Raw genomic sequence first — 27551 nt, forward strand, 5'->3', positions numbered from 1 at the left:
ATTCAGCCTTCCCGCTGCTCTCTGTCGCCACCTCTGTCCTCCTCCCAGGCTGCTTACAGAGGGGGCTGGTGTGAGGCCATGGAGTCCACGAGACAAAAAGCTCTGCACTGGGACAACCCTTGAAGTTGTGTTCTGGTGAGCTCCACACAGCCCCACTTGGGAGAAAGAGAATATGAAAAGATTTGCCTCGCTGCCGTCAGGAGACTGGGGCGGGGTGGGGTGTCCCCAGCCCCGAAGGCAGAGATGATCAGGGATCTGGGCCCCGAGGGCTCAGTGTTTGGGAAGGAGCCCCTCCCTGCCACCTGCTCCTCCTGCTGGGTTGGTGGCCACGTGTGTCTAGCGCAGGGGTGGGCAGACTTTTTGACTCGAGGGCCACAATGGGTTCTTAAACTGGACCGGAGGGCCGGAACAAAAGCATGGATGGAGTGTTGGTGTGAACGAATATAAATTCAAAGTAAACATCATTACATAAAAGGGTATGGTCTTTTTTTTTTTAGTTTTATTCGTTTCAAACGGGCCGGATTCGGCCTGCGGGCCGTAGTTTGCCCACAGCTGGTCTAGTGGGTCTCCTGGCATGGCATCTCCCTGAGGAGGGCTTCACCCCACTCCTCCGGGCTCTGCGTGGCCCCAGGGCATTGCACCCACACCACCTCTGCCCTACCCTCCACCCAAGCCAGACTCCCTCGCGGCTCCCAGTGTCAGCCCTGGCTTTGGAAATGCAGACAGCTGACGCCTGGAGCGTCTCTGTGCCAGGGCTCCAGGCGAATCCTGAGATAAAGAAGACGAGGTCCAGCCCATTGCTTCCCCCCCCCCCCCCCCCCCCCCAAGGGAGAAATATGACAGTAGAACACCTCCTTCTCCCAGCGCCGAGGGGAGGAGAGGCCGGCTCCTGGGAGAGCAGAGCTCCGTGGTCCCTGCAGATGGAGATGTGTGGCCTGTACAAGCACAGAACCTGTGACCTCAGGGCTCCTCATCACCACAGCTGAGCAATGCCTTCATGGTGAGGAGGCTGTGGGGAGGCAACAGGACAATGGCTGCAGAGCACTCTGGCTGCCACCTGCCACCTGGGGGCGCTCTGCAGTCAGGAGCGAGGTGGCCTGGTGGGAGGAGGCCTGGGCGGGGAGGAGGGCCCAGGAAGGAGGGATCACTCGGGAGCATGGGTTTGAGACGGGCTCCTTCCCCAGGGCATGCTTTCACAGGCGGGGAGCCAGTGCTGGCAGAGACTCATGGGCAGACCTCACGGTGCCCTGACAGAGGCTGGAGCCCTGACAAATCAGGTGCCACCTGTCCTCAAGGATGCCATACTGGGAATCAGCAGGAGCAGAGGCTGCACGAGGGGGCAGGGGTGCCCGCATGCCCTGTCAGCGGGGAGAGCTCCAGGCACCTGTGGGTAGTGATCCGGGAGGAGGAATGTGCTTGGGTTGGTCACGGGGCCGTGAAGCTGGTATGGTGGAGGGCAGTGCCTGCAGGGGCCCGGGCAGAGGGCAGAGCCAAGCTCTGAGGTGGACATGCCACATATGGCAAAGTTGCCAGGCCTTGGCCTCAGATTTGAGTAAAGGGAGGTTTGAGCTGCTGGGGGAGGAAGAGGAAGAGAATGCCAGGCAGAAAGATGGGAAAGGGGGCCTGGAGGCCAGGGGAGCGGTGTGGGAGGGCTTGCTGGCCTAGTCCAGCATATGAAGGGTTGAGCCTGAACAGCCCGAAGTGGTGCTGTGAGGACACGGGGGCTCACAGGAGTCTTCCTTTGAGGGGCAGCTGAATCCGAATGGGGGAGGGGGAAGGCAGGGGCCGGCCAGGCGTTGGGGAATCCCAGAGTGTTAAGGAGAACCCCCCCAAAGGAGGGCAGGTGTGAATGACCTTCCCAATGGGCATGCAGATTTCTCCTAAGACTGAGAAGTTCTCCTTAACTACGGGTGAGACTGTCCCGGCCCTAGGAAAATATTAATAGGCCCCCAGGACTGAGAATACAGCAGCTGTAAACATAAAGTCATTTCCTCCTTTCTGTCCCTAGCTGCCACTCAAGCTGGGGGCCGCCTCTCACAGCGGGGAGGTGGTGAGCCTTGCCCCTCAGCCCTGGATTGAGTTCCCTCCCCCCCTTGTGGTCAGTGGTTGGGCGTGGGAACACAGTGGGGGCTGGGTGGGACTCTGAGGCCATGCGGGCCGGGCCAAGTGGCCAGGTGGTAGCACCCCCATGACCCAGGGGTGCCAGCGGGGCACGCTGCTCTGACGGGCTGTGTGGACCCTGCAACACTGTGGCCCTCGTTGGCCCCCCGGATCTGAGAGCCTCTCAGACCTACCAGGTGCCCCAGGCCAGCTGGGTGGTGAGTGGAGGCGAGTTTTAGTGTTTAGTTGCCAGGCCTGGGTGCCAGATCTCAGCTTCACTCGCCCTTCACCACGCTGTGCCCTGTCTCAGACTCTGTCTCCCTGCTGGCAAAATGGGGGCATTACATGCCACCGCACACACAGGTTCCTGCCTTCAGGCCTTTGTGGCTCTGCCACACCGTCCGTCCAGTCCGTGTGACCTTCCTGCTCCCACCTGACCCTGGAGCCCTTTCCCATCTGCTTCCCCTCGCCCCGGGGCTTCTGGAACACTTGGAGTTTGTCCGGTGCAAGTTGTCCAGTCTCCGCTGGTCTTTTCTCATTGGCCAACCTCACTGGGGTCATCAGAAGGCGTGTGGGCACCTTGGAGGGGCAGCTGCCCAGCGAGCTGACCCTGCTCCCGTGGGCCTGTGTGGAGGGCAGGGCCTGAGGGCTTCCCCGCACGCTCTCCCCTGCCTCGCCCTGAGGCCGGCCCTGGTTCCTGCATTATTCAGCGCTCTGAGGCAGCCACTGTGTGCTGGGCACTGTGCTCGGTGCTAGGGATGCAGCCACGAAGATGCTCAGTTGTCTAGGCATCCAGCCTCCCTCCCACTCACCTTACACCCACCCCCTTCCCTTACCACCCCCACCCGGCTGTACCTGGTGCCTCCTGGGGTTCCACACCTCCATGCTTTACACCTTCACAGCTTCTGACCCTCACCTAGGATACACTTGTCGCTGTTACTCACCTGAGCTTATGCCTACTTGGCCTACAAGAGGCCATTCTGGCATTGCCTCTGCCAGGAAGCCTGCAGTGCCCCAGGCTGGGTGAGAGGCCTCACTCCTGTGCTCCCACAAAGCTTAGCCCTGTGTGCTATGACCGTCTGTCTGTCTGTCCCCTCCCACCACACACCTTGAGCCTTAAGGCCGGGCCTGCACTGGGCCAGGCGCACTGAGTGCTCTGGGAGCGCCTTCTGGGTGCGAGAGTCTTCTGCAGTTGGAGCGTGTGTATTGGGAGAAGGGCAGCAGCACTGGTGGCTTGTTTAGTTCACTCTCCGGGGCTCTTTCCGGTGTCAGGTGTCTTGTTAGTTTTTCTTTCTTTCCACAGAGGCATCCAGAGAGGGGCTGGGCTTTGCAGTGGAGAGCACTCCTGGACTTAAAGACCAGAGAGAGAACCCGTATTTAATGCCGAGTTCCCATATTTTGGTATCTTCCAAAGTCTATTCTGTGACCAAGCATCTCCTGAATGCTGGGGGCAGTGTCTTTGAGGAGCCTACATCTCACCCGTCACTCCGTCAGCAATGGGGGCTGCCTGTCCTGCGGCATTGCTGTGGGCACGGTGGCAGGCTGGGCCAAGATGCTGCCCTTAAGGCAGAGCCCAGCCTGCAGGTGGTGTGAGAGCACACGGGGGAGGGTGTGGTGAGGGGCTGAAGCGAGCTTCCTCTGTGGAACCTGCCCGTTTGCAGGCGTGAACTCAGGAAGGACCCTGGAGAGGGGGGATGGCTTCCCCAAGGAAAGGGGCTTGGGACACACTGGGAAGGATGCTGGTGAGGGTAACAGTGTTCTGTTTGTTGAGCACTCACAGTGGGCCAGATGCTGACCAAGCAAATACATGTGTAGCCTTTTGCAACCACCACGAGGCACATGCTGCCACTGTCCCGCCTTTTACAGAAGAGACAACTGAGGTTCAGAGGTAAAGAACTGGCTAAGGTTGCAGGCTGTCTGGGTCCAGAGCCCACGCTCCTGGGTGAGGGGCTCCAGGTGAGGGGCCAGCCCCAAGCCTGTGTGCAGGACCACAAGGCGACAGGCTGGAGCTGGGGCAGGGACCAGCACAGTGGAGAGGGTCCCAGACACAGGTGCTGGAAAATGAGGGTGTCAAAGCCACCTGGTGCTCCCACAATGTGGGCAGCTGCCCGATACCCCCAGCTTCCTCCCTCGTCCTCAGCGCAGGAGGCCACCTGGCAGTACCACAGCTGTGTCCTGTGTGTGGACTTTATCCCAGTAGGGATGAGGGGCGTGTCTGTTTTAAGTGACGGGTATGGGCGCTGACCTCCTCAGCTGCTCCTCCCACAGGGACAGCCATCTGGCCTTGGGGGCCTCCCTGACTGTGACCCCACCTCCCTGGCTCATGCGGACCTCTTCCCCACGCTCCTGGACCTGCTGCCACCCACCCTCTGCCAGCCTCAGAGGACGCCTAGTGGTACGATGGGCTGCCCAGGGCTCTGGAGGCACACTACCTGGCTTCAGATCCTGGCATTGCCTGGTCGACCTTAGGAAAGTTAATCTACTCTGTTGTGTCTCAGTTTCTTCAACTGTAAAATGGGGACAATTAGAGTCAGTCACACCTCATAGGGTTATTGTGAGAATTAAATGAGTGAATTTGGTAAAATCTCCCAGCAGCATCAGGCACACCACATACATGAAGTGTTTGTACTGTTTTTAACATGATCACTGTTATCACGCTCAGGACTCAGTGCTGGGTCCTCACTGGCTCCTCTCGTCTCCGGGCCCTGCCCAGGAGGCACTCTCACACTAGCGATCAGACCCAAGTGCTAACAGTTGTGATATAAGGAAGCACGAGGTGCTTGGAGGTTGTGAGTCAGCCCAAGGGCATGGTGTCCCGCCTCTGGATGACTTGGAGCCCTGCCCTTTGCCTGGATCTCTGGATTCCTGTCTTCTTTCTGCCAGCAGGTCCAGGTGTGATCCTGGCAGAGGAGCCTGGATTTGATGGGATAGAAAAGCAGGGCTGATATGTTAACAGAAGACTTAGGTAAGACAATCTGTCAATCAACAGAAGAGCTGGTTATCTCCAGAATGGTGCAGTGACAGTGCTGGGCTTGGGTCAGCAAAGGTGTGAGACAGAAGGTCCGGAGCTAAGTCTTGAGGAGGGGAGAGTGGAGCCTTACGGGTTATCTCCAGAGATGATCAGGCAGGCTACCCCGGAAGGTCCTGAGCTCTTCCCAGGGAACAGGATGGCTACTAGGTGGGAGGTTTTGAAGGGGACCAGATGAGTAGTGGGTTAGACCTGGGATGGCAAACAAGTTTCCTCTCTGGACCAGTCATCCAGTTCTGGCTGCCAAGGATGCTGCATGCAAAGGATTCTAAGACTGAGCAGGAAAGAGAACCGTGCTTGATTAGTGATGTCTGCCATGGCTCTGGGACTGGGAGGGGCAGTACCCATGTCACATACTCACCATCTAGATCTAATGATGTTAAGGTCCTTTACAGCATAAAATAACACGTACATGTTGGGCGGGTGGTTAAGTATTAATAATGAAGTGAGCTGAATGCACTGGCAGCTTCCTGCTCGGGTTGAGTGGTGCAGTGACAGTGCTGGGCTTGGGTTAGCCAGGGTGTGAGGCAAAGGGCTGGAGCGAAGTCTTGGGGAAGGGAGAGTGAAGCCCTAAGGGATACCCAGTGGCCTGGACTCTGGCCGGGCCACACACCAGGGAGGCACAGCCTGCCAATCAGCAGCCCATTTCTGGGAATTGTGCAGAGGGGAAGGGCAGCTCTTGGAATTCAGAGCCATTTCCTCCACGTGGGTTGGGTCACTCCCCCCACTGTGTCCTCATCCCTCTGAGTGGGCACACCCAGATACCAGACAGAGGAGATTAGCTTCCTAGGGCTGATTCAGCTCAGTGTGAATAGAAGTCCCTTACTCTCCCAGGAGCTCCGTTAATAGTGACTATGCCCCCTCGTCCAGCCCTATTTCCCTAGATAACTCGTAGTTCAACTGATGGGGTTTGGGAGAATCTTTAAAATAATTAGTATAGAAATAGAGAAGCAAAAGCAGTAAGAACTACGCCTTCAATAAAGTTGGCCGCACCCTTGGGAGAGACTGCGTTGGCCACTGCCCCGGCTCTGAGAGTCCCTGGTCCTAGAGTCAGGGCCAGGGAGGCAGCCACAAGGATGAACTCTGCAGGTTAGTGAATCACGGTGACAGGCACAGAGAAGTCCTGTGATGCTACACAACTAATTGCCCAAAGAACTCAAGGCCGTGGGTGTGATGGTTCCCAGCCTGCCCGGTGGGGTCCAGCCAGGCCGCCGCGGGCATCCACGCCGTGTGACTGCTCTGTAGCCTCCCCTGGCACCGCTTGTTCTGGCCGGGACGGTAGGAGGCTGCTTAGGAGATGGCGATGGCTGGGGAGATGAGGTGCATGGAGAGGCCAGGAAGCCATGACCCCTTCACAGTGTCTGCAGCTGCAGCCATGTCTTTCACGTGCCCACTTAGAAAAATGGGCAGTGTTTTGGGGTGTCCCTTTGGGAAATCAGCTCTAGAAGCCCTAGAAACTGGAAACCCGGGGAGGAGAGGACAGATTGGGTGATCTAACCACGGAGTTCTGCCATGGCGGTGGGAGGGGAGGCTGCTGGGAGCGCACTGCTGTTCCAGGCATTATATCTTTATTTTTTTAAATATATTTTATTGATTTTTTTACAGAGAGGAAGGGAGAGAGATAGAGAGTTAGAAACATAATGAGAGAGAAACATTGATCAGCTGCCTCCTGCACATCTCCTACGGGGGATGTGCCCGCAACCCAGGTACATGCCCTTGACCGGAATCGAACCCGGGACCCTTCAGTCCGCAGGCCGAAGCTCTATCCACTGAGCCAAACCGGTCTCGGCACAGGCATTATATCTGACACCGTGTGAGTCCCCTGGCAGCCCCCAGTGCTCTTAGGGCCGTGGATGGGGCAGGTAAGTGGTTCAGATCACTGCCGTCCACCAGATTGTAGGGAGACCGGGACCCACTACTTTGCATATCAGGGCAAATATGCCCTTGCTGGAGGCCCTCCAGGTTTTTTGTGTTTTTGTTTTAAAACTGGGACTGTACACGTTCTTGAGCATTCTGTTCTCCTGTTTTACAAATGGGGAAACTGAGGCTCCTGGAAATGAAGAAACTGGCTTTAGGTCACACAAGGCATCTGTATCAGAGACGGAGGGGGGCTCTGCCCAAGACTGCTCCCAGGAGGTCGCCCCCTCCCCCAAGCACACTTGAAATTGCTGGTTGAAAAACTTCTTCTGGGGTCATCCGTCTCCCAGCCCCACCTCCTAGGGGTGTGCGCCTGCCCGTCAGAAGAGCAGGCTCACCCCCTGCTTCTTGGCCCAAGGGAGGACGGGGTGGGTAGAAGGCTGCTCCGGGGCAGCATGGGGTCATTGAACAGACCCTGGGCCTCCCCGTGTTGGGCCCTGCCTGGCCCTGTGAGCGGCAAGGGAATAAGGAGACGTGGCCCTTGTCCTCATGGAGCTTCCACGCTGCCTGGGGAGGCGCATCTGCCGTTCAGGGAACAGCTTCAAGTGATGCCAGCTGGTGCTAACCCCGGGGAGAGGAGGGAGCAAAGGACAGACCGCCGTTTCCATGTGCACATTATCGGGAGCGTCGAGGCAGAGGCAGTGCCTTTTAGAAAGAAGTTGCCAGCAGAGCGAGGTTCGGGCTGCCCGTGGGCTGGGCGGGGCTCTCCAGCGGCGGTTACCATGGGAGCCAGCGCTCATCTGCCAAGTGGCTGCTGTTCCAAAAGTTGGTTTCTGAGTGGAGGGGGCTGCCTGGAACCTCAGAGCCATTTCCCATGGAAACAATGTTCTAAATGACGGGTGACGTTCCCACACACGCCTTTTAATCTGAGCTGTGATGGCAGCAGAGCTTTCTAGTGGGGGAGGGGCAGGAGGCTGGGAATGGGGAGCCTCAGAGCAGAGGACCCATGGGAAAGTCTCTCTCTCTCTCTCTCTCTCTCTCTCCTTCCCTTCCTCTCTCCCTCCTTCTCTTCCTCTCTCCCTCCATCCCTCCCTCTCTTTTACACACACACACACCTCCACACACACTGAGCTAGGCTAGAGAACAAAGATTTGAGCTCCTTCTCTGAGCTGGGCTCATTTCATGCATTTTAATTTTATGCTTAAGGCAATTCTGCAAAATATGATTCTCTAACCAACCCCATCTCACAGATGAGAAACTGAGGCTGGGAACGGGAACATGCCCAAGATCCTCCAACTGGTCAACAGGAGAGAATCCAGCACAGAAAACCGTGTGGGGAGACTTTAAGGAGAACCTCGCGTCCACCTTCAGCATCCTCCCACCTCAAATCCTGAATTTATATGTCCATTTTTTTTTTTTTTTTACCAGGTTAGGGAAGTTTTCTGTCATTATTTTTTCAAATAGGTTTTCAATTTCTTGCTCTCTCTCCTCCTCCCAGCACCCCCATGATGCGGATGTTGGTACACTTGAAGTTGTCCCAGAGGTTCCTTACACTATCTTCATTTTTTTGTTTTTTTTCTTTTTGCTGTTCTGATTGGGTCTTTTTTTTTTTTTTTTTTTTTTTTGCTTCCTTCTATTACACATCGCTGATTTGATTCTTGGCTTAATCTGCTGTACTGTTGATTTTCTGTTGCCGGCTCAGTGGGTTTGGGGGTCTCAGAAGAGGAACAATGGCATCTGCCAGCATTTCTGTCTGACAGAAAGCTGCCACCCCCCCAGCGCTCACCCTGAAGCCAGACAATTCAGTTCCTCCCCATATGTCCCTGGTTCCTTTCACGCTGCTGCCGCAGCACCGGCGCTCAGAGGGAGTGAGTCTGAGGACGCTCGTGTGTGGGCCCTTTAAGAGGAATGTCTGGAACTCCAGCAGCCTCTGTGTCACTCGGCCACAATCCCTACTGGTTTTTACAGCCAGAAGTTGTGGGGACTGCTCTTCCCAGTACTGGAACCCTGGGCTGAGGGGGGGTGGCGCTGGGCGCTGGTGTGGGTCTGGGACCCTTTGCTCCTCCAGGGGGGACCTCTGGAGCCAAGATAGCCCTCCTGATTTTTATCTGCCCCACGTGGGTGTGGGACCAGCCCATTCCGCATCTCAGCTCCTCCCACCAGTCTCCCTGTAGCGTCTTCTTTAATTCCCTAGTAGTAGGGCTTCCATCCATCGAGATGTCAAGCAGTACTGAATGACGGTTGTTCTGTAGTTTAGTTGCAATTCTGATGTGGTTGTGGGAAGATTCAAGGAGTACATTTACCCACACTGCCATCTTGACTAGAAGTCAAGAACCAACATTCTAGAGTGATCTCCAAGGTGCCTTCCAGCTGAATAGGCTGTGCATATAAGCAGTTTGCTCCTTAATCGCCGACCAATTTTTCATCCTGTGGTGACTTTTAGAAAATATTTCTCGCCCTGGCCACTGTGGCTCAGTTGGTAGGAGTGTCGGCCCATACACCAAAAGATCATGGGTTCGATTCCCCGTCAGGACAGGTACCTAGGTTGCAGGTTCAATCCCTGGCCCTGACTGGGGCCCATGGAGGAGGCAACAGATAGATGCTTCTCTCTCACATGAATGTTTCCCTCCCCCTCTCCCTCCCTCCCCCTCTCTGTAAAAATCAATGAACATGTCCTCGGGTAAGGATTAAAAAAAAATCTTTCTTTGCACCACCTGAGACCAGCTTGTTTTGTGGAGTGTAGTGCATGCCCTTTGGCATTTTGCCTTCCCTCCCCATTTACAAAGACATCATTTAGTCAGGGATTATCTGGGGGGAGATTGAAGACTGGAAAAACACATCCATTAGGAGAAGATGCAGCCAAGAGACTTTATGAATTGGGGAGTTTTCTGGACCCATTCTCCCACCCTGGCGACCCCTTCTTTTCTTCCTGGGCTCACAACTGCTCCCAGAAAGGTCTTATCAGTGTGATTGGTTCGACTTGGTAGAGGAAGGGAGGTAATCCCAACCCCTGGCTGGGAGACTTGCCCCTTAGCCTTCTGCATGGTGAGGCCAGTGCTGTGGACAGTAGGTTGTCTGACAGTTGTTCAGAAATGCCAGGGCTGAGCTTCCAGTTCCTTCAGCGAGCATCTGCTCCATGCTGGTGCTATGCTAGGCTTTGTGCTACAGACAGGGACCAGAGGCAGTCCCTGCCCTTTTGTGCATAATACAAGCGTAGAAGATTTTAGGTGTGTGGTGGCCTCTGTACCAGAACTCCAGGTCTCCAACCCAGGGTAGAGGTGATGCCTCTCAGGGGAGTGCGATTCCCAGGCTCAGGCCGGACCTGTGAAGAGATCTTTGCTCTTTCTGGGGCCGCAGGGGTGTGCAGAGGATGCGGTGTGACCATAGGGCACCCTGGGAGAACACAGAGCTGGTCGGGGGAGAGAGGAGAGTGTGAGAGGCTACAGGTACCGACCACTGGAGGGTCCGTGATGGCAGCCAGTGACAGCCTGGAGTGTCTAGTGAAGGAGCCCGGGCTTGACCCATCAGCTGTGGGCAGCACTAAAGGGTTTTCACCACAAGGGACCCAGTCCAGTTTTGGTGTTAACTGTGCATCCCAGCCCTGTTCCATTGCATCTGAGTTGGGATGGAACCCCGAGTTGGCCTCCTGTGGTCTCTCCGGAACTCAACCCCCAATTGCTGGGCACCGTGAAAGAAGGGGCCCCCCTCTGGCAGCGTCCTGCCCGCAGCCTTGCAGGACAAGCAGAGGGCGATTATTAGCAAGTCCCTGGTGAGTCTGTTGTGGGTGGTCTGAGCACTGACTCACAAGTTCAGTTCATGTTCTCTATCATGTTTACTAGCATATTTTTTTAATCCTGTTTTATTTTGAGAAGGAAATCAAGAGAAACAGTTTTCCTTCCCGATACCTTCCCACCCACTTAGTATTTCTTGTTCATGTTGCTGCCAGCAGAGAGTGGAAGGGAGCTTTAAAAACAGCCTCTTTCACAGACAAACACACACACCCGGGCCCAGCATCGCTACTCACCCCCGGCCAGGAGGGGCAGTGAGGAGCTGGCTCTCTCCCACCTCTCCCCATCTCCGTCTCCCTCCAAGGCCTCTGTGGCCCCTTGGACCGCCATCTCTGTCATGTGGGAGATAGTTCATTGAAGTCTCAACTTACCTCCATCTTTGTAGGAAGACCACAAGATGCAGGGGCTGCAGCTGGCCCTGGTCCCCCCATCCCCCACTCGAAGGAGAGGCAATCACACATTTTCAGGTGGCTTAAACATTTTATTTTGTTGGAAACATTTTAATATGGTTAAGCTTTTCTAATATACAACTATCATACATGCTTCTTAAAGAAAAGAAAATTGAGAAAGTTCCCTGAAATCTGCATTAGACACAGCCACCTGCCAGTCCTCTCTCTGCCTGGATCTAGGCATGTAGGTTCACAGATGAGTAGCTTTATGGAAATGCAGTCATAGGTACTTGCTGTTTGCAGCCTGTTTTATTTTTTTACACATAATATAAACTTTTTTTAGGTAAGTAAATATCATCCTTTTTTTAAAAATATGTTTTTATTGACTTCTGAGAGAGAGGAGGAGGAAGGGAGAGGGAGAGGAAGAGAGAAGCATTGTTGGGAGAGAACCATCACTTGGCTGCCTCCTGCACACCTCCCCTACTGGTGATCGAGCCTGCAACCCTGGCATGTGCCCTGACCAGGCACTGGCCCAATGACCTCTCAGTACATGGGGTGACTCTCAACCAACTTAGCCACTTCGGCCAGGGCTGAATACCATCTTCTTAATGGCCACATAGTGTTCCATTGTGTGGGTAACTTTTCCTTTAGCCTACCCCTCCCAACATTTAAGTTATTTTCATTTCTTTCCTGACTCTTAACAGATTGTACACTTGTCTGCATATCTCCTTAGAATAAATTTTCACATGTTGGTACAGCTACAAGAGAGGGCATGTCCATCTGAAATGTTGCTATATTTATGCAAATGCAGTCTCAGACCAGCGTGGACAGATTTGCACTTTCACCCTTACTTCCCCACACTGCAGGGAAATCCTAAATGTCAACATCAGGCTTCAGTAACTGCAGGAGATTATGCAATGACTCTCGCCTGTAGCCCCATGCAAATCAGTGTGGCCACATAACCCACATTTGTATCTAACACCCTTTCTGTTGAGATCTAGACTTGAGGACTCTTCTGGAGTGGAAAATAACTGTAGAAGCCAGTCCTTTGATCCGATAGGTAAGAAACCATGGCTCAGAGAGGCAGTGGCCTTCCCAGGCAGCAGCAATGCACACAGGACACCCAGTTTGGGGCCCTCCCCCTTCCCCTGGGCAACTACCTCCTCACACTCTGCTGTGAGTCCTTAAGTTTCCCAGTCACACATACAACTTGCTCAGTACACTGAGGCAGGCGCAAGCCTTCTCCCCCCTCCGCTCAGGGCCCGCTGTCATGCTGCCCGGGAATGCCCACCAGGAGGTGGCATAGCATCTCCCTGGCTGGGCCCGCAGTTAGCAGCTTAGGTCCCTGGCAGCAACCCTCAAATTGTTCTTTAGGTGACTGACCCTCACTCCCAATGGTGCTTAACGTTTGGGGCTGTCAACCTCCTGCTACTGGAGACTGTGGGCTTCCGTCGTTATAACAGGTCCCGGCGTCCCTCCTATTTGTCTGAGTGCTCCTTCCATGCTCCCTGGCTGCCCCTCCTTGTCACTTTGTGACACCATTTCCAGAGGCCACTCTACTTCTCTGCTGTTGCCTCTTCACAATCAGGCCTCATCTGTTCAGGCGCAATTATTCTTTTGCATCCTAGCCCCATATTTCCAGCTCCCTCCTAGGCACCTTAATTCAAGGTTTCTCAGTGTTGGCACTTCTGATGCTTTAGGATGGACAATTCTTTGCCGTGGGGGGTGGGGGGTGTGGGGAGGCGCTGTCCTGTGCATTGCAGGATGTTCAGCAGCATTCCTGGCCTCTGCTGACTAGATGCCAGTAGCACCCACTTGGTTTTGACAACTAGAAATATCTCCAGACATTGCAACATCCCGGGATGGGAGGGAGAATTGCCCCTGGTGGAGAACCGTTGCCTTAGCTGGACTCAACATCATCAAAACAAAACTGAGCCCGGCTCCTCCCCTTCCTTTCCCCCAACTGGAGCGGGTTGACCAGATGTCGCGAGATTCTAGCACGACTCTGTGCATATTAACAGTCAAGGGGAAGGAGGCAGGATCACAGAATTGGGAGAGTTGGAAGAGGCCCCTGAGATCCTGAGCTCAGGTGTGCTACGCTGTTGGGGCCTTCTTTCCTTTACGCAAAGATGGTCTCAAATCCTTCCCAACTCTTCATCCAGTGGGTCAGAGTTGGTGGGAAAGGTGAACCTCCATGCTGTCCCTGCTCAGATCACAACCTCATGTTTACCTGCACAGGTAGGCACAGGGCAGAGTTTAGTGGTGGGAAAGCTTCTTTGACATGGCTTTTGGCTGTGCTTATTAGAGACCATGTGGCATCTAGTAGTACTGTGTCCCCGAGGCCAGACCTGGCACAGGGTTGGGATTCAGTAAATGATTGAATCAGTCATTCTAACAGTGACTGTCTCTGGGTGGTGGGATCAGGGGTGACATTTTAATATTCATTTGCTTTTTTTCATTTTCAAAACTTTATAAAATTGGGAGTGTTTATTACTCTGTAAAAAGGCAAGAAAACCCAGGACTATTTTCCCCTGAGTCAGAGAGGAAAAGGTCCCTGCCTCACTCCTCATGTCTTGCTTCCCCAGGTCTGACCCACAGGAAACATGGCAACCAGCGCCGTCCCCAGTGACAACCTCCCCACCTACAAGCTGGTGGTGGTGGGGGATGGGGGCGTGGGCAAGAGTGCCCTCACCATCCAGTTCTTCCAGAAGATCTTTGTGCCTGACTACGACCCCACCATCGAAGACTCCTACCTGAAACACACAGAGATTGACAATCAGTGGGCCATCTTGGACGGTGAGACCTGGCTGGCAGCCCTGCAGGGGGGCTGGGGGTTAGAGGCAAAGTGTCAGGGAAAGTTGACAGGCTACAGTGGGGTAGGATGGTTTTCTTCTAGTTGCCATTAGGGAACAGTTGGTATTATGAGGCAGTTGGTCCAAGGCCATGTATGGTTTCCAGGGTGAATTCTGAACAGCTTTGTGGAAACCAAAATGTGTATTCAACAAAGAGTCAGGGTGAGACTCCTGCCAACTCAGTGATGTCATGTGGGTTATTTATTTGCTGATCAGAAGCTCTGATTAACATTTACAGATGTCTCTAGCTAATAAAAAAATGGAAAATAAATTTCTCAGTTAAACACAGTTTAGTTGGTAAATGTCCCTTGGAGGGGGAAAACTTGCGTCTGACATGATGTTACTAGTTGAGCCCAAATTGGTCTAGATTAGCAGTTCCCAAAGTGTGGTAGCTAGGCCTGCAGCAGCAGCGTCACCAGGAAACTTGTCAAAACTGAAATCCCCCAAGCCATACTGATTCAGAAACTCTGAACGTGAGGCCCAGCAGTCTGTGCCTTAACAAGCCCTACAGGTAATGCTGAATTCAGAGAGCCACTGTTCTAGATTCCCCCGATTGTGACTTCATACTCCGAGTCTTTCCCTTAAACAAAGAGCCGTTACTCCTAGACTGTCATTGTAGGAGGGGAGCTTTGAAAACCACTGGGATCTAAGTCCTCTGCCAGATGTGCGATCTGCAAATATATCCTCCCAGCCTGTGGCTTGTTTTTCATTCTCTTAACAGTGTCTGTCAAAGACCAGATTGTTAAAATGTCCCGAAGTTCATTTATTAGTTTGTTCTTTTATGGAACGTGCTTTTGATGTTCTAAGAAGGCGTCATCTAACCCAAGGTCACAAAAGTTTTTTCCATTATTTTCTTCTAGAAGGTTAACGGTTTTAGGTTTATCATCTCCCTGAGTTAACATTTGTGTGTGGTATGAAGCATGGAACAAAGTTGGTTTTTTGTATATGAATATGCAGTGGTTCCAGCACTGTTTGTTGAAAGTCTGTCCTTTCCTGACTGAATTGTCTTTTGTGCCTGTGGTGAGAATTGTTTATCTATTTTATGTCTTTAATCTGTATGTCTATTTTAACACCAGTACCACACTGTCTTGAACACTGTAGCTTTATAATGCGTCTTGAAGTCAGATACTGTTAAATCTCCAGCTTTGTTCTTTTTCAAAATTGTTTTGGCTAGTCTAGGTCAGGGGTGGGCAAACTTTTTGACTCGAGGGCCACAATGGGTTCCTAAACTGGACCGGAGGGCCGGAACAAAAGCATGGATGGAGTGTTTGTGTGAACTAATATAAATTCAAAGTAAACATCATTACATAAAAGGGTACGGTCTTTTTTTTTTTAGTTTTATTCATTTCAAACCAGCCGGATCCGGCCCGCGGGCTGTAGTTTGCCCATGGCTGGTCTAGGTTCTTTGCATTTCCATATGAATTTTAGAATCAGTTAAATTCTAAAACTCTAGATTTTGATTGGGATTGTATTGAATATATAGATCAATTTGGGAGAATTAACATCATAACAATGTTGAATTCCCAACCCATGAGCACAGTATCCTCTCCATTTATTTAAGTCTTTAAGTCTCTCATTAATTGTTTTGTAGTTTTGAGTGCCTGGGTCTTTTAAATATTTTGTCAGATTTATACAACATCTGTATTATAAATGATATTTGGGTTTTTTAATTTTAGTTTTCAATTATTTGTTGCTAGTATTTAGAAATACTATAGGACTTTGTATATTAATCTGGTAACCTGCAACCTTGTTAAATTCACTTATTCTAGTTTTTGTTTTGTTTTTTTGTATTCCATTGGATTTTCTGCTTAGATGATCATGTCTATGAGTAAAGATAGTTTTACTTCTTTCCAATCTGGCTGGCTTTTATTTCTTTTTTCTTGCCTATTTCACTGACTAAAGACATACTTGTCTTGTTCTTGATCTTAAAGAGAAAGCGTTCGCTCTCTACATTAAGTTTGACGTTAGCAGTAGGTTTTTAATAGATGCCCTTTATCAGGTTGAGGAAGTTCCTTTCTATTCCTGGTTTGCTGAGAGTTTTTATCGAGAGTGGATGTTGGATTTCGTCAAATGTTTTTTCTGTGTCTACTGAGACAATCATGATTTTTCTTTTTTAGTTTGTTAACATGACAAATTAACATTGGTTTTTCTAACATTGAACCGACATTGCATCCTTGGGATAAACTTTACTTGGTCATGATGAATTGTCTTTTTATATATTCTTGGCTTTGATTTGCTAAATTTTGGTTAGAATTTTTGCATCTATGTTCTTGAGAGATCTTGGTCTCTAGGTTTCTTGTAATGTTGAATAATATTGAATTTATCGAGTGAATGGGGAAGCATGCCCTCTTCAATTTTCTGGAAGAGTCTGAATAAAATTGGTATTATTTAATGTTTAGTAGAATTCACCTAAGAAGACATCTGGGCCTGAGGTTTTCTTTTTATGAAGATTTTAAACTACAAATTCAATTTTTTAATAGGGCTATTTAGGTAATCTTTTTTTTTTTTTTCAGTGAGCTTTGGTAGTTTGTGTCTCAAAATTTTTTAGTTCATCAAAGTTATCGAACTTATTGGCATAAGGTTGTTCATAATATTCTTTTATTGTCCTTTTAGTATCTGTAGAATCTCTAGTGTTGTTATCTCTCTCATTCCTGATATTGGTAGTTTGCATCTTTTCTTTTTTTTTTTTTTTTTCCTGATCATGCTGGCTAGAGATATATCAATATCATTGATTTTCTCAAAGAACCATTTTTTTAGTCCATTGATTTTTCCCATTTGGCTTCACTGATTTCCACTCTCATCTGTATTATTTCCTTTTGTCTGCCTACTTTGGATTTGATTTGCTCTCTTTTTCTAATTTCTTTAAGTAGGAGCTGATGTCATAGATTTGAACATTTGTTTTTTCCCTAGGTATTAATTTGGTGCTATAAATCTCCCCTAACTACGCGTTCAGCTGCATCCCACAAAATTTAATAAGTTATGTTTTTCTTTTCATTCAGTTCAAAATACTTTCTAATTTCCCCTTTGATTTCTTCATTGACCCATTGGCTACTTAGAAATATATTATTTAGTTCTCAAGTATTTAGGAATTTTCCAGAGATCTTTCTGTCATTGGTTTCTGCTTTAATTTCATTGTGTCAGAGAATAAACAGTATATCCTTTGAATTCTTTAAAACATATTGAGGTTTGTGTATGGCCCAGGATATGGTCTGTCTTGGTAAATGTTCCATGTGCACATGAAAAGAACACATCTTCTGCTGTTATTGGATGAAGTATTCTATCAGTGTCAATTAGATCAAGTTGGTTGATAGTGTTGTCAAAGTTTTCTATATCCTTATTGGTTTTCTATCAATTTGTGCTGTCAATTATTGAGAGAGGGTGTTGAATTTCAGAGGGTAATTGTGAATTTGCCTATTTTTCCTATTAGTTTCTGCTGCATGTATTTGGACACTCTGTTATTAAGTGCATAGGTGTTTGAGACTGACACATCCTCCGATGAACTGACCCTTTTATTATTGCAAAATGACGTTCTTTTAACTCTGGGTCCTCCTCCCTGCACTGTGGCCTGGAAACTCTCTCAAGGCAGTAAGCTGGCATTCATAGGTGCCCTCACCTCTCTTCCATCTCTTCTCTCAAGGTCACCACCCTTTGTGGCCTGATGTCCAGTGTCTTGACAACCATTGTTTTATATATTCTTGTCTGTGTTTTTTTTTCTTCTCTTTTTTTCTTTTGGTTGTTTGAGGTGAGAAGGTAAATCTTGTCCCTATTACTCCATCTTGGCCAGAACCAACACACAACTTTGTGTGTGCTAAAAATCACTGAATTTTACATTGAAATTTTAAGTGAAAAACATTTTTTTAAATTAAATCTTTATTGTTCAGATTATTACAGTTGTTCTTCTTTTTTCCCCCCATAGCTCCCCTCCACCCGGTTCCCACCCCACCCTCTGCCCTTACCCCCCCCGCCCACTGTCCTCATCCATAGGTGTACGATTTTTGTCCAGTCTCTTCCCGCACCCCCCACACCCCCCCCACCCCCCACCCCGAGAATAGTCAGTCCACTCGCTTTCTATGGCCCTGATTCTATTATATTTTAAAGAATGAATATTTTCCCTGACTGGTTTGGCTCAGTGGATAGAGCATTGGCCTTTGGACTCAGGGGTCCCGGGTTCGATTCTGATCAAGGGAATGTACCTTGGTTGCGGGCACTCCCCAGTGGGGACTGTGTAGGAGGCAGCTGATTGATATTTCTCTCTCATCGATGTTTCTGACTCTCTGTCCCTCTCCCTTCCTCTCTGTAAAAAGTCAATGAAATATATTTTTTAAAAAAAGAATGAATATTATGCTATTTGAATCATATCTGAATTTTACAAAACATCATCCTTCATCGGCCTGTCTGCAACCCTGGAACATTGGACAGTTCCACCAGGTGCCTGATGGTACCACACATGTTCCCACCTCAGCGACTCTGCATTTGGTGTTCCCTCTGCTCAGAACACTCCTGCTGCGGAAATGCAGTTACTTTACTTAGGTCTCTGCTCAAATGTCACTTCGGTACCCACCCTGCCCCTGTCATTTCTGTCCCTTGCCCAACTCTTTTTTCTTATGCGACCTTTTACAATTGAGCATATATTTGTTTAATACATTTATTTATTTGTTTCCGTTTTTATCATCCCCCAGTAAAATATAAAATTATGGAAGCAGGGAATGTATTTTACCTACTGTTACATCCTCAGCATTTAGAATACTGCTTGGCTCCTAGTAAGTCCTCAGGAAATGTGGAGTGAATGAATGAATGCATGCATGAGTCCTAAACAATATATGTGCAGTCACAGGCTTGATGTGCTAGCTGTATTATTTCTAACACACAGTAAAATAAATATATTTAACTAAAAATCATCTCTATTAAAATTAAAAACTTACATTTAGGACCTTTCTAAAATCATTCATACATCACCCATTCGAGTATATGCTTTGGGACATACTGAATTAAAGGCATATAAACAGGTTTCTGTACCACAGGACTCAAAGGAGACCACGCCACGGGGGTGCTAAGCCTGGGATGCCTTCCAAGTGCTCTGAGCTCTGGGGTTTCTCTTCTTCCAAACTCAGAAAAAGCAAAAGCATGAGGAGGAGGCAGAGGCAATGGAGAAGGGACTTGCCTAGGATCAGACCTAGCTAGAGGCAGAGCTGGGCCTAGGGGCTCTTGACTCTGCCATGCACCCCCCCCCCCCGCCCCCCGCATCCTGTTGTGCTGCCTCCTCAGCTGGCCCAAGTCTTGGGCCTGCAGGGTAGGATGTTGATCAAACCCTCTGTCCACTTACAATAAGGGCAGGTATTTCTGGGCCTTTGCACTCATATGGCCGCCAGGCCCACCTCTGCCCAGCCGGCCTCTGGAACCTTGCATCTGTCTTCCATCGACAGAAAACAGCAGTGGGCCCAGAGTCTCCGACACCCATCCCACCTTTGGTCCAGCTCTGCGGCCGCTCTGTCTGCATATCCACAGGGGGGCTCGGTCTTTGCAAAGAGCAAAAGCCCTGGCCCTTCTGCATCCTCGGAAGCTGGGATGCTTCCACCCTGGCTTCTGCCCAAACCTCAGACACAAGTGCTGGTGTCTTCTCGGAGGGGCCTGGAGCTGGCTTTTCCCTGAACACTCAAATCCACATTCTTTCTGAGGAGAGAAAGGGAAGGAGGACAGTGGAAGGGCAATGAGAGCAAAAGGAACACTCCTTGGGAGCTTTTTCTGAGCGAGGGGTTTACGTGTGGCTTCTGTGCTCGGCAGCCCTCGGGTCCACTCAGAATAGACACTTCTCCATGGCTCCAGCTGAGAGGGTGCAGGCAGGGCTGGCCGGTCCTTCCACCCAGCCTCCCCTTTCTTGCTCCCAGTGATGTGGGACGACTGCTCCTCTTTGCTGCTGTCCTCAGATGATGAGCCCAGCCCCGCAGGGCCCTGCCTGACCCCTGATCCTGGTTCCGTCAGCCATCACTGCTTGATTGCTTCCAGGAACGTGGCGCTCACTGATCTCCAAGGTGCCTGGGCAGTGCTTGCTGGTAGAGAGCCCCTCCTTACATTGCGGCCAGATCTGCCTCCCAAGCCCTCTTTCCCTGCTGCTGCTCCTGCCCTCACAGCAACGTTAGCAGTTACCGCTGACCACTCTTTTCCTGAAGGCCAGACCCAGTGCGGAGGGCTCACAGATACTACTTATTTCATCCTTGTAACAGTCCTGCTAAACTGGAGTGAACACTCTGCAGGTGAGCACAGCTACTCTCCAGCCAACATGCCCCGGTTCTACTGTCCCAGCTGATAAAATGGGGAAATACTTCCGAGCCATTGAATGTTGCTGCTGCTGCCTCTGCTGCCCTGTGCCCCCGACCCCCCCGCCCCCAGTGCCTGTCCAGCAGCCCTCTGATTGGTTGCCTCTGCCCGGGTCCTTCCTCCACCTCCTCAGAGGCCTCCCTGCCTCCATGGCTGTCCCTCTTTGGCTGCCAAACTCTGACTATATCTCTCCCTTCTCTGAACCTTCAGTAGCTCCCCAGTGCCCAGAGAGTTCGAGCACATTCGTTTAGGACCCGAGGACCCCAGCCTGTGGTCTCCCTGTCTCCTCTTTCTACCTCCTATTCCCCCCCACAAACCTTTTACTCTGCACCCCCGCCTCTTCACTGCTCTCCCTTTTCCAGCCCCCAGGCCCTTGCTCAGGCTGCTTCTCTGCCTGGAAGACCTTTCCCCAGGCCCCATCTTTTCATGTCAAAGTCTGTTCATCCTTCAAGGGCAGGATTAAGTGTCCCTCATTTTTATTCTTCCTTCAAGGACAGGATTAAATGCCTCCTCTTGCTGAAACCTTCCATTATCCTTCTAAGCTGAAGAGAACCCACCCACCCCCCCACCCCCGCATCGCCCATAGCATGTATCGCTTTCTGTTTCATATTCTGATTTTTCTTCAGTCCGACTGGACTGTTAAGGAGCTTGATAGCCAGATGCATCTTAGTCTTTAACCACCCGAAGGACCACACAGAACGGTTGGCACAGAGTAGGTACTTAGCAAACAATTGACGAATGGATGGCTGATACCCCTTAGGGTGCCACAGGCAGGTTGCTTCTCTCCCCGACAGTGGGCGGGCCTGGCAGTCACCACACACCCACGTGCTGTCCCCGTCCAGTGTGTCGGGAGTATGCTGGGCTCTTACACTGAGTGAGAAAGGTCCTCTATTTCCCGTGCTCCGGAACGATCGGTGGGTTACAAGAATAGCTTTGTGCCATTCGTGGGGTAAGATTTTATCTCATCAACTTCATCACTGATTATTGGCCTACTCAGGTTTTATATATTTTCTAGAACCAGTTTTGCTCATTTATATTTTCTTAAATCATCCATTTCATTGAGAATTGAAAATTGATTGCTATAAAACTGCATATAGTTTTCTTTCATAATTAAATGTATATCTCTACTCATAGTCATAGGCCTTTTCTCATTCCAAATGCTTATTTGTCTTCTCATTTTTTTTCTCTGATAAGAATTGGTAAAGGTTTTTGGTGTATTTTTTTTTCATTGGTCATTTCAAAGAATCAGCTTTTAATTTATTGATATCAATACTTTTTCCTTTCTCCCATTCTCTAAATTTCTACTTTTAGTTTGTTTTATTTATTTTCCTTCTCTAGCCTCTTGATTTGAATGCTTACTTAATTTTCAGTCTGGTTTTCGAAAGTGCATTGCAAGCTGCCTTTTTCTCTGCGTGTCACTTCGCCTCACGCCAGAGGTTTTGTTACTGTTTATTGTTGTTCAGGTCTAAATAGTTTGTAACTTCTGATTTGCTTTTCCCTTTAACTGGAGAGTTAGAGAGCAGCATAGCTTTTTAAACTTTGGAGTGACTAGATTCTTTTATACCCATGTGCCTGTTAACTTACAATCTTATTGTATTATAGGCAAAAGATGGCTCACATGATTTCTGATTTCTGGGATTGGTTGAAATTTTTATTTATAGTCTAACATGTGGCCAATTTTGGTGATGATTTCATGTGTATTTGAAATACTTATTTCCTGTTTGAGTGTAAAGTGTGTTGTCTCTGTCTCTTGTCCATCTCTAAGGGAAGCCCATTCAGTTCTCCCACAATGATTATGGAATTTGTCGATTTCTGCGTTTAAAAATCCATATATTGAGTGCCAACTGTCCGGCACACCGTGGCCCTGGCGCTCCTCACGAGTCACTATTCTTCCTTCAAGGACAGGACTAAATGTCTCCTCTTAGATTTGTGACTTGGGCAGTGAGAGGGGACGGTTGGGAGGAACCCTTTGCTGAGATGGCTCTCCCAGCTCCCCACTCCTCTTCTAGCCCTGGCTCCCCCCACCAGCACCCCTCTAACATCCTCGTCCTAGGAGGCAAATGGCCCTGGCTCTCGAGGGACCACTCCTTCCCCTGGGCCCTCCTGGTATCTGTCCACACGGCTGAGGAGCCTCCTAATCCAGGTGGCCCCGTCGGGCTCTCCCCGGGCACACCCACAAACAAGCTGTCCCCCCCCGCCCCTGGGGGCTGCCAGCAGGTGCACTGTTTCCACTTACAGAGGAGGGAAGGAGCTGAGTCAGATGACTCCCCAAGAACCGCTGTGGGAGGGTGCAGCGGAGAGCCATACCCGGGCCAGAGGGACTTGGAAGCCCAGCTGATCACAGGCCTTTCTGTAGACCAAGAACCGAGGCCCAGGGAGCACCATGGGTTGGGATCTGTGGGGCCATAGCAAGTCAATTAGAGCCTCACACTGAGGTGTCTGAGGCCCCGCCAGGACCCCCACAGCCCAGCCCAGGGGCCTGTGTGGCTCTCATGGGGACAGTTTGGATCGAGCCACTGAGGGGGCAGCAGGCTGCGGGGGGCCCCGGGGGACTGGTGACAACTCTGACTGGCCCATCCCACCCCAGTTCTGGACACGGCCGGGCAGGAGGAGTTCAGTGCCATGCGGGAGCAGTACATGCGCACGGGGGACGGCTTCCTCATCGTCTTCTCGGTCACGGACAAGGCCAGCTTCGAGCACGTGGACCGCTTCCACCAGCTCATCCTGCGCGTCAAGGACAGGTGGGCACAGCGGGCGGGCTCCCTGCTCCTGGCTCCCAGCAGCCTCTGTCTTTCTGTCTGTCTCTGTCTGTCTGTCTGAATCCCTGATTTTCAGGTGAAAGCTGAGGCACGAGGGGCAGAGCTGAATTCAGACCTTGTTCCCTCCGACTCCTACCCTGATTCTTTCCTATGGGGTCAAACTGTTCCAATTTAACCGATGTTTTATTACAAAGAAAAGTGAATTTTTTCTCCAGATTACATTGTAATTGGTTAAATTGCATTTGAATGCGAGCCCCCCAATTAAAGGCTCTTTTTTTTCCCCCTTAGCTTATATGGAGTAGCTAAATAATTTGGAGTCTGTTTTAAGCCTGATTGTTTTTTTCCAGTTAATTGCATCTTAAAGAGGCAATGTAAAGAAAGAAAAAGGGCAAACTTTGAGCAAATCTCAGTAAATTCCTAAAATTCAGTTAACACCTATTCCAAAGGCAAAATGTTAATAACTTTACAAGGGATACACAGTTCTCTCTCTCTCTCTCTCTCTCTCTCTCTCTCTCTCTCTCTCTCTCACACACACACACACACACACACACACTCTCACTCACAAACCTCTAAGAGAGAAATGTGGGTTAAAACCCTGACCATAGCAATCTCAAAAGAGAAAACATAAATGACTCGGATGTGGGTAAATACTCAACCTTCTAGCTATTAAAGAGGTGCAAGGAAATATGACCAAGTTCCGTTTCCACCTGCCCGATTATGATTTTCTTAGTAGAAGTAGCCAGCGCTGACAGCTGCTGTGAGCCGGGCGTTTACTCACTGTGGACCGCGTTGGGCCACATGTGTCAGTGGGCGTCTCTAAGGCAGACATGCCCTTGACCCCGCCTCCTCCTGGGAGCCATCCCGATTCTGCAGCCGCCATTCACTGAGGGCCAACTGTGCGGCCCCCTGGCCCTGGCGCTCCTCACGAGTCACTGCGACGGCCACGGCAGCCGGCACGGTGGGTGCATCTGGGGGGCCGGAGATGGAAGGAAGCAGGTCTGGGAACCCCGCCCCTGGCCCAGGGGCCCCTCTGTGTCCTCACTCACAGGGCTGAGCCAGGGGGTTCCCTGGAGGCCCCTCGCTCACCTTGGAACAGGCCTAAGCCTCCAAACCAGGGCAGGCAGCAGCCTCAGGCCCCTCTCCCTTCCCGGAGGTCTGTGTGCTGTGTGAGGCCTGAGGTGTGGCTACGCTGCCTTCAGGGGGGTGGGGACAGCGAGACCTCACAAGCTGCTGTCCCTTGTTTCCCAGGGAGTCGTTCCCGATGATCCTCGTGGCCAACAAGGTCGATTTGATGCATTTGAGGAAAATCACCAGGGAGCAAGGAAAAGAAATGGCAACCAAACACAATGTAAGTTGCGTGTGTGTGTGTGTGTGTGTGTGTGTGTGTGTGTGTTGGGATGTGTAAAAGTCACTCCTACTGTCCTGGTCTGTGTGGATGGAACGTGAGCCTCGCTGGTAGTGGGCTGGGTTCCATGGGGAAGCTTGGCGGGCAAATGCGATGGTGGGATATTTTGTGAAACAGAACAACGGGCCAGAGAGAAAGCACCCTCGTGTCAGTCATTAGAGGCCCTCATGTGGGGAGCAGGTGCCCTCACAATGGACTGCAAGCTGCGGGCACGGCACCTCCCGGGCCTGACTCAGCAGAGCATCGCTGGGCTGTGCCGAGGGCAGGCTCTGTCCCTGTCTCCGGGCCGGTTGCCTGATGACGCTCAGACTCCTCGGGTCAGCTGCTAGGCGCTGTGCTGGGGGCACCCTCACAGCCACACACAGAGGTGGATTCGAAGATCTCCCTCTCCCAGGGACTCACCCTGAGGTCCGCCCAGGCCACAGTGTCAGCAGACATGCTATGCGTGGTTAGTTCTTGGTGACGCCCCTTTGCCGGCTGGGTGGTGCTGGGTGGGGCCACTGGACTCTTCCGGCCTCTCCCTGCATCGGCACAGCCCCTGCCCCGGCCTCATTGGCCAGGCATGTAGACGTCTGCCCTGACTGCCCGGAGGTCTGCAAGGCTGCCCGGGCCCTCCGCCCCGTGGGCCCAGCTCTGTGAGCAGAGGAAGGGGACTCACTGCGAGGTTGTTCTGCTTGTCTCTGCCTTCTGTGTTCATGCTCATATTCATTCAGCACCCCTAGGCCGGGAAACACAACTCCTTTCCTTCTGGTGACAGCAGACAAACAGACACAGCAAGTTCGAGGGGGTCAGAAGGTGACATGTGCTGGGGGAAAAGTAAATTGGGGAAGAGGGTTGAGACTGTGGGGTGCAGTGGGTGCTTTTCCAAATAGATGGCAGGGAAGGCCTTGCTGGGAGGGTGCATGTCAGCCAGGACTTACAGGAGGTGAGGGACTGAGCCCTGCGGGTGTCAGGAAAGAGGTTCCAGCAGAGGGAGTCATCGGCACAGAGGCTCTGAGGCGGGAGTTAGAGGAACAGCAGGAGGCCTGTGTGGCTGGAGCAGGAGCAGGAGCAGGAGCAGGAGGGGTGAGTAGCAGCGTGAGATCAGAGAGATGGTTTAAGGCCTGTGGACTTTCGCTCAGAGCGAGAGGGGAAGCCTTGGCGGGTTGTGAGTGAGGAGTGACGTGGTCTGACTCATGGCTGAGCAGCTTCGCCCAGGTGGCCGTGTTGAGAGTGTCTGAGGGGGCCGGGGTGGGACTGCGGCAATAACCCAGGGCAGGCTGACGTGGGCCAGTGGGGCGCACGACGGTGGCGAGCAGTGGATGCGTTCTGGGTGTATTTCTAAGAGAGACAACAGAGTTGGTTCACAGATTGGATGTGAGGAGAGAGAGAAGGAAAGGAATGGGGGTGACTGCGAGGTGTGGGGCTGAGTCACTTTCAGAACACTGAGTGACCGTCACTGGGCCGGGGGAGGCTCCAGGAGCAAGTGTGTGGGGAGACCAGGAGCGTGGCTTTAGATCTCTTCAGTTTGAGGGTGCGCAGTCCTGGCCGTGGGGCAGCCTGGCCTTAGGCTTGCCCTCCCGCGTCCTCTCAGGGCCCTGGGAAGAAGAGCAGAAGTGCCCCGGGTAGAGAAATAGACTCGGGATGAAAAACGAGTAGAATCAGAGCGTATTTTAGTTTGATAAATGAGTCTTTAGTCTTCCGGTATAGAAAACGGTCACGTGAATTCTATTTTTAGGGAGCTATTAAATATCTCTGTGGCTGGAGAGCAAGAGGGAATTGGAAAAACTGTCAGTGGAACTTGCAGAGGGAGAAGCCACCACGGGACTTGGGGGTGTCGGGCCAGGGTTCTGCGGGGCTTTGAAAGCATCCGGCTCCCAGGGCCCCTGAGAATTCGCATGTGGCCTCAGTGCCCCTTTCACCGAGAGGGAGCTTTGCCTTCCAGATCCCATACATAGAAACCAGTGCCAAGGACCCCCCTCTCAACGTGGACAAAGCCTTCCATGACCTGGTCAGAGTGATCAGGTGAGCGCGGGGCCCGCCCTAGAAACAGGGCCCCTGGGCAGGGTGGGCACCAGGAGGGCCGGCTCTGAGGGGAGGCTGGGCACTTTGGGCCTGTTTTTAGATTTCTTCACCTGCCCCTCTTCCCACCTCCCTTTGCTCACCCCCCTGTCTCTGAGTGAAGCTTTACTAGCTGACGGGAGGTGCCTGCTGCCTGAGGCTCCGGCTCCTCTCGGGGTTCCCCTGGGTCCTGCAGCGTGGCCTCCCTGAGGCAGCTCCCTCCATCCTGCCCTCCCTGTCCCCCCAGCACCGCAGCTGCCCTTTGACATTTCACCTGAACGCCCAGCATTCTGACTCCCAGGCTCAAATCTCAGGGGGTGTTGAGCGTGTGTCCTTTTGCAGACCCCACACCCAGTCCGCCTACAGGATTGTCAGAAACCCCAATCAGTAGCCTCTCATACATTCCTCCGCAGTCACCTGGTGCTGAGGAGCCTGACACAGCCTCCCGGCTGGTCTCCCTGTCACCCACCTTTCCCATTTCCAAAGTCTTCAAGTTAGGTGTGAAACCACATACAGGGCTCTAACAGTGACCTTCCTGGCCGCCACCCTCAGCCCCCAGCACAGCAAAAAGGCAGACACACACACACACACACACACACACACACACACAGAAACACACACAGAAACATACACACACACACGCACGCGCACTCCGGCTGTGACGTTGCAGGCTGCATCTCTGCAGTCTCGAAATTATTTTCCTTGTGGGCATTTTGCCTCCAGTTAGGATATGCTATCACCAGGAGGTGGCGAAGTCTTGGTTACAGACCTGTAGTTCCCAGGAGAGGTTTTAAACATAGGAACTATGAACAGAAAACATGTATAAAGCTTGTACTCTGCTGACCTGTCATTTTATTTAAAATATGAAACATGGAAATAGAGGGGAACATTATATAACACATAACGTAGAGTATGATTTAAATCGGTGTGGCCACAGCATGATGGCAGCAGTTCTCAGCAGTAGGATGAGACACTGTCCAGGCCACGCCCTCCTTCAGCACCTAGGACAGCAGCATCT

The 27551-nt window shown here is 51.3% G+C and overlaps 1 protein-coding gene across 3 annotated transcripts in view; it reads left to right on the top strand.

Annotated features, from left to right (window-relative positions):
• MRAS (muscle RAS oncogene homolog) overlaps window positions 1-27551 on the top strand; it is a 44366-nt gene that overhangs the window by 13267 nt on the left and 3548 nt on the right. For 2 of the 3 annotated variants that reach the window (XM_070433491.1, XM_070433489.1), the window contains exons 2-5: window positions 13748-13958; window positions 22917-23070; window positions 24337-24436; window positions 26418-26497. In XM_070433491.1, the coding sequence (XP_070289592.1) occupies window positions 13766-13958; window positions 22917-23070; window positions 24337-24436; window positions 26418-26497 (527 nt within the window). In that variant the 5' untranslated portion in view covers window positions 13748-13765. Of the gene's footprint in view, window positions 1-13305; window positions 13401-13747; window positions 13959-22916; window positions 23071-24336; window positions 24437-26417; window positions 26498-27551 lie in introns of those variants that run through there. The other variant, XM_070433490.1, reaches the window with a different exon arrangement.

Source organism: Myotis yumanensis, unplaced genomic scaffold (assembly GCF_028538775.1).
Source record: "Myotis yumanensis isolate MYYU_CA2020_CCGP unplaced genomic scaffold, mMyoYum1.0.hap1 SCAF_14, whole genome shotgun sequence".
Lineage (NCBI taxonomy): Eukaryota > Metazoa > Chordata > Mammalia > Chiroptera > Vespertilionidae > Myotis > Myotis yumanensis.